At 37.6% G+C, this 7,040-nt stretch overlaps 1 protein-coding gene across 1 annotated transcript; it reads left to right on the top strand.

Moving 5' to 3' along the window:
* The first annotated feature begins 5,345 nt into the window (after positions 1–5,345).
* LOC130076886 (GTPase IMAP family member 7-like) lies at positions 5,346–6,950 on the top strand. Its single transcript, XM_056242170.1, has one exon. The coding sequence runs from the start codon at positions 5,346–5,348 to the stop codon at positions 6,714–6,716; it is 1,371 nt and encodes a 456-aa protein (XP_056098145.1). The 3' UTR covers positions 6,717–6,950.
* The last annotated feature ends 90 nt before the right edge of the window (positions 6,951–7,040 follow it).

The raw sequence follows: 7,040 nt of genomic DNA, 5'->3' as shown, positions 1-7,040 counted from the left end.
CAGCGAGCAACGATGCTGCGGGTTCAAACTACTAGGATTTCATATGGCATCTCACATTTAATCAATCAATTCAATCCGAATAAAAATACACTATGGCTATTATCAGCTACTATTACCAAACATTATAAAACGGTTAGTTCCAATCCTTGATTCTGATTGGTCAATATGTGTTTTATTCACGATAAAACCAGAGCCGGATAAAACGGCTAAGACCGCTTTACCCAACGGTTCTATGTATCACTACACAACACCCCTAGCAACCACCCTTAGCAACTTAAACACTTGTTTGATCTCATTGATATTGTTCATTTCAGCTAGAGTAGAGTATTGTGAGAGATCGAGTAAGCGAGTGTACCTGCATTTACAGTAGACATAGCATTTTCCTTCATGTCAGTCCTATATTCATAATACAAAAATCCGTTTGAATGTCCGCTGCGATATCTTGTCCTTTTAACAGCAGTGTTGTGCAAGTTACTTCCAAACTGTACAAAAGTAATGCATTATTACAGTAACATTACTTTTTGCTGTAACGCAGTAGTGTAAGGCATTACTAATCAATTTTCAGTAATATTTTACTATATTACATGTTCAGTTATGCTTGCGTTACAACACACTTTTAGTTTTAATTGTAAAAAAAACAACAACAAAAAAAACACCAAGACCGCGAGACATTAACGAATGAAAAATGCAAGTAGGCTAAGTTACCTGTTCGTGGTCAGTCAATAATAGCCGCGTGTGGTGTCCAAGTTTGTAAATAAAGACTAAATGGCAGCGTCTGATATATTTTTTACAGGAGTTAAAAATAAATCGCTTGATTCGGCCTCTGTGCTCGCGTTGGCCAGTGGAAAAGCGGCTAATGGGTGAAAAAGAAAACCGTACATTCGCGAGATGGACGTATGCGCATTAGGCTACTCCATTTGTTCTGTGTTTTCTTTCTAAACAGTTACTGTAGGCTATGTTTAGGTGGTATTTTTCTTGTTTTCATCACGCAATCATTTTTGATGGGGTGGTGACGCGTTCACGTAGCCTAACATGATGTAAGGAAAGTAACTAAAAGCTGTCACAAAGAACCGGCAAAAGCAATGATTATGAATATGTCAAATATAGCAAGGAGACATTTTAATTGTTTATTAATAAAGATGAAGTTGAAGTTGCTGACTCGCGATCTTCACAGTAGTGAATGCGCCAGAGAGAAATGCACATTTCATACAGATAAACAGGGAGCAGTCCGTTTTCTTTCGTTTTGAATCGTTCTGTTTACAAGTAGACATTTCAATATATATATATTTTTCAGGTCTGTGAAGTAGGCTACCTTATCTGAGTTTTGGTTAATTTATGAGACGCGCTCCAGTTCACGCGCAGGCGCCTCCATGTCTTGATTATCTATTGTCTGCTACATTTACTTCTTATTTATTAAATCCAGGCAATTGGTTAATGAAACATTGAATAAAATTAAGATACAATTAGTCCAAATCGAAATTCACTTTAAAGAAATTTGTGTCTTCTTTTTGAGGTCTCTGTGAAAGTTTTAAAACAGTCTTTTAGTGCCGCTTCAGAGCGGTCGCGCCCATAACGGAGAACTGTCACGTAGGCCTACATTGTTTTTTCCTCATAAATGCGAACACGAAAAATAAAATAAAATGAATATTTTATGTTCTGTGGAGAGCCAACCCTTCTTCATCCGGTGGGTAGTATTACTTTTGATTTGCGCAGTGCAATTCACCGAATTACAAAAAAATATTTTGCCTCCTAAAAGTAAAAAAAAAATTTGTCACGCATGAATGCGTGTATTTCCCTCATATTAAATATAAAACGCATGTGTAGACTGATATTTTTCTAATGTCTGGACTCTTTTAAGGGGGTATCCTATGGATAAACAGACATTTCAATATATTGGTATTAAATGCATTTTCTGAGAATTTATATTTCAAGTTTTGACTGCAAATGTCATGTCCAAAACGCTGGAATTCCCCAATTTTAAATAATTTATCCTCAACTAGTTTTGTGGTGTAGGTCTACGTATTTTATAAGGTTAACTTCAAAATTAAAATAATACTAATAGTAATTTAAAGATGTGGTAGCATTGGATCTGGACGGGAAGGATAACTCTTGGAGTTGGAAGGGGTGTGTCGCGATTCTGCAGGTTCGTGGATCTGAGTGTCGCGATTTCGAATGTTAAGTTCTACATCTGTATAGCTATTTTGGTGAAAGTAACTCAAAAGTAATACAGGAGTAATGTAACGCATTACAATTCTGAGACAGTAATATTGTAAGGTAATGAATTACTGTTAAATTACAGTAACAAGTAATGTATAATGTATTACAGTTTGGAAGTAACTTGCACAACACTGTTAATGAGTGAGTGTAATAATTTACCCTTGTGCATCAATTAAAAAAAATTACACATAGCAAAAATTGTAAAAACTGTCAGCAGGATTTGAAGTTTGGGAGCACAGACTTAAAAAATGTATAGAGGTTTAAATTCATGAAAATTATTTATGAACAAAAATATGTATTTTATGCAACATGTTGTACTCGAAGGCAAAGCCATACATCTAAACAAGTTTTGTTCCAAATTTGAGGTTGATATCTCAAAAGATGAGCTTTCAGTGAGATGTTGTTTGGGCGCAGTACTCCAGTTCTCCACTGGGACACAGTGGGATTTGGGATTTGCATTAGTCTCTCTATTACATGCACACACACATTTTTGTTTTAATACACACAATAAACCAGAATCTGACATCCATACCAACACACCCACACAATTATAGCTGCATCATTTATTTTTTAATTGCCTCTATAATATCCAGAAGCAGAAAATAAAGTATTAACGTCATAGGCCAAACCTGATAAAATGGCACATCTGGAAAAAAGTATTAATATATATATATATTTTTTAAGCCCTGCCAACAGAATGAAAGCCTAACAAATACTGCATCATTTTATAGTTAAATGGGCCTGGGATTAAAAAGGGCCGTTTTAATGGGACATTTTTGTGTGTAACTATTTTGTGTTACTAGAGTAAAATAGATTTATTAAAGGAAATGAGGGTGAAATAGTAAAATTCCAATAAAAATACACACCTGTGCTAAAATGTATGCAGTTAATGCACAATACATAGTAAATGCTATCAGGAAATGAGGAGACTTTCAACCATTATATCAGACAATGTTTCAATTCAGACGATTCCACCTTCAATTAAAAAGATTAATTCAAATTCATTTAATTTGGCAAACTACTGTGTATTTCTAGCCTAATTTAATAATTTACTCATCTGATTCGTTCAAATATGCTGATCCTTTGATGAACAAAACGTTTCCTTATGTAACTCCTGTTCCCTGAAGGATGTAATATTTAACCCTTATTTAACCAGGGAACCTTAAGTACAGTAATAAGTTACTGTACTTAAGTATCTTTTTGGCTATGAGTATCAAAGATATTGATATACACACACACACACACACACACACACACACACACACACACACACACACACACACTTTCACATCTGAAGTTCACCCAAGAATATATAGAGTTTCATGTGAATAATTATATAACACATGTTTGATATTATTTGAAATGTCTCAGTGCGACTGGTACAAAGGTCTCATTCTCAAAGAAGTAAACCAGAAGGTAATAAGATATTTAAGAGTTTAGAGATAATTCACACACATAGGAGGGTGTGTTTTCCAGGATAATGACCTCATGCTCTCAGAAGGTGTGATCTCCATTCAAATTCCCATTGTTAGTAAATGGTTCCATGTAAATCAACTTCTGCCCCCAATAAGTCTGGGACGGTGATTAATGTGAATTTCCACTGTGAGATCATGTTTACATATGAAATGAGGTCTGTCTATATGTAATAATGAAATGCAACTAGAGCTCAGGGCGTTTTCTGTAACCCAGATTAGCCAGTGATGCGAAGTGCACCAAAACACTGCCGTTTTTATAATGTCAAGGTATTGCATCTTCTCTCTTTATTTCAGAGCATTTGATGTTTTTATCTATTATCTTTGAACTGATTATGCAACTGGCGTGATACATTTACTTAAATTGTAAACATTTGAATTTATTCCAATCGAATCGATATTATTTTCAGTAAAGAGTTCAAAAAGAATAATCTAATATTCGTTCACTTTTAATGATGCCCAGAAATCATTAAACCCTTTTTCATTTATGGAGTCAGGTGAAATAACGAGATGAAAAAATGTATTTCGTTCAATCAAATTACTTTGTCACGCGGAAAGACATCCAGTGCAAGTAAGCTTTGACTCTTTAATATAATTTTCTTTATCCGTTATGCTAATGCAAATGCATTTGAAGGATATTGGTTTACTTATGCCCTTTTTGTGCCCTTGAGTTTAACTGAGACTTGAGAGTTTGTAGACCTTTTTGAGAATGCACATTAAAATGCACTTTTCAAACTTAAAAATGGTTGTAATTCAAGAATGCTTTAGAAGGCCTAAGTTTGGTCTTGTTTTAAAAATGTGAAAGCACTTCAAAAAGTATGAAAGTATGAAAAAGTTATAGAAGTTTAAATTTACAGTAAATCAAATATACTGTACTTAATATTTTTTCTTTTATATAAAATATATAATTTACAAAATATTTTTTACTATAAAATCAAAGCCATATATCTAACCAAGTTGTGTTCCAAATTTGAAGTTGATATCACAAAAAAAAATTTAAGTTCCCATGAGATTTTGTTTAGGCGCAATACCAAAAATAGCCACCGTGTGACATACATTCCATTGAGTTTTAATCGTATGCATTCTGCCGTAACAAATGAATACATTTCTGTCCAAATATCACTTCTGTCACTAAATATGGAACTTTGAGACTCATACAATATGTGTTTTGTCAAGATTAGAAAAGGTTTTGATCAAACATGATGGCGCCCAAAAGGGGAGGAGCCTGATAAAATAATTTAGAGTACTGTTTCTATGGTAACGCAACATCCAATTTCAAAAGGATTTCACAGGATGAATTCTGAGTTCGTAAATTTTCAAATGATACCTAATTTATGATAACTACTAAAATATGTGATATAATAATAATATATATAATATTTTTAGAGGGAACTATAATTTTATAATTTTTCATTGACAAATACTAGTTTTATTATGAAGTTTTAGCATGAAAACCAAAAGTTTCAATTATTAAAAGTGTGTGCGTCGACCTTTTGTGACAAAGGCCAGAACTCCTGTTAGTTATGGTGTCGATTTTCATATTCTCTAAATTCATAAATTCATCTATTACTGTTCCAACATAATTTGTGAATGAATTACTCATTCGTCAAATTACTCAATTTCTCAACTGTTGTTTTTTATTCCTCAGGAGGAAAGATGCCAAACCCAAACGTGAGACAGAGACTCCCTCAAAACTCCCTCGCTTCATTTGACATCGATTATCAGCGGCACACGATAAATCCAGCGCCGACTGAACTGCGTCTGGTCCTGCTGGGGAAAACCGGAGCGGGGAAAAGCGCGACGGGAAACACCATCCTGGGAAAGAAGTGCTTTGACGACGGGTTGAGCATGAGCTCGGTCACTAAAGAGAGCAAGAGCGAGAGAGCGAGGGTGGAGAAGCGAGAGCTGGTTGTTATCGACACGCCTGGGTTTTTCGACACGGATTTAACAGCTACAGAACTACAAGAAGAAGTGATCCGCTGCCTGGCGCTGTGTTCCCCGGGTCCTCACGCGTTCCTCCTGGTGGTGCCGATCGAGCGCTTCACAGAGGAGCAACAGCGCACCGTACACATGATCCTGGAGATGTTTCACGAGGACGTCACTCATCACACCATCCTCGTGTTCTCCAACGCGGATAAACTCAGAGGAGAACCCATCGAGAGATTCGTTGTAAGACAAGATCAGAAAGTGAAGGAGCTCGTGAAGAGATTCGGGGGGCGATTCGTGGCCTTCGACAACAAAAACCCGACAAACCCGGATCAAGTGAGTCGACTCCTGCAGAGCGTTGATGAGATACTCGCTCTAAACCACAACCTGCACTTCACCAGTCAAATCATGGAGGTGATGAATGAAGCACAGAGGATTATAGACACAAAACTGCAAGCCGATAGAGCCGAGAGAATGAAGAAGATCGAGAAGGAGGTCGGGAAAATGGCTGACGATCAATTGCGTTCGTTTGTTGCGTTCGTGAACGAAGAGAGGCAAGACACAGAGAGGACGAAGAAGCGCATGCAAGGCCGGATTAAACAGATAGAGACGGATATAAAGAAAGAAGAGCAGAATGCGCGGCCGATCCCTGCGAGACTGACGCGTCTCAGAGCGTCTCTGCAGAGAGAACAGGAGAACATGAGGAGGTTTGAGGAACGAGAGATGGAGGAGGAGGAGAAGAGGCTGGGAAGAGTGGATAAAGAAGAGAAGGAACTGGGAATCTGGGCCGAGGAAGAGGAGGAGAGGAGAGTGAACGAGGAAGGGCAGGAGTTTCAGCTTCTCTCGCAACGCAACATGAAGTTGTTGATAATGCTGTGTATGTTTATGGTGGGGGCCGGAGCGGCGTACGCTCCCGCGCTCCTGGCGTTCCTGTTCCCGGCGGCGCCCGCGGTCCAAGCCGGATTATCCGCTCAGATTTTGTCCAGTTTGCTCGGCGCCGGAGCGGCGGAAGGAGGGAGTTTCCTCGGGTCGGTCGCTGTGGTTGCAGTGAGATCTGCGTCTCTAAAGCTGGCGGCGATCGCGCAGTGTTGCGTTCAGTGATGCGATGATGATTGACAACCAAGATTAGGACGTGTTTCTCCCAGTATTAGTTAAGCTTGTTTGTATAGAAGCTTGTTTCCGCCACAGAATAAAACATTTGAAAAGATAATTGCGACTTTTTATCTCACAATTGCGAGTTTGCATCTCGCAATTCTGACATATTTTCTCAGAGTTGTGATTATGTACTTGCAAATGCGAGTTATAAAGTCCAATTCTAAGGAAACAAAGACTGACTTTATAACACGCAATTCTGACTTTATAACACACAATTGCGACTTTATAACACAATTCTGACTTTATAACACGCAATTCTGACTTTATATC

The sequence above is a fragment of the Rhinichthys klamathensis genome, unplaced genomic scaffold, assembly GCF_029890125.1.
Source record: "Rhinichthys klamathensis goyatoka isolate OS25496 unplaced genomic scaffold, OSU_Roscu_1.1 h1tg000703l_1, whole genome shotgun sequence".
Classification (NCBI taxonomy): Eukaryota; Metazoa; Chordata; class Actinopteri; order Cypriniformes; family Leuciscidae; genus Rhinichthys; species Rhinichthys klamathensis.
The sequence above is the reverse complement of the archived record's forward strand: the minus strand, read 5'-3'. Positions and strand labels throughout refer to the sequence as shown.

Excerpts from the sequence above, each read along its gene's own strand:
- LOC130076886 (XM_056242170.1), top strand. The coding sequence starts at position 5,346 with ATGCCAAACCCAAACGTGAGACAGAGACTCCCTCAAAACTCCCTCGCT.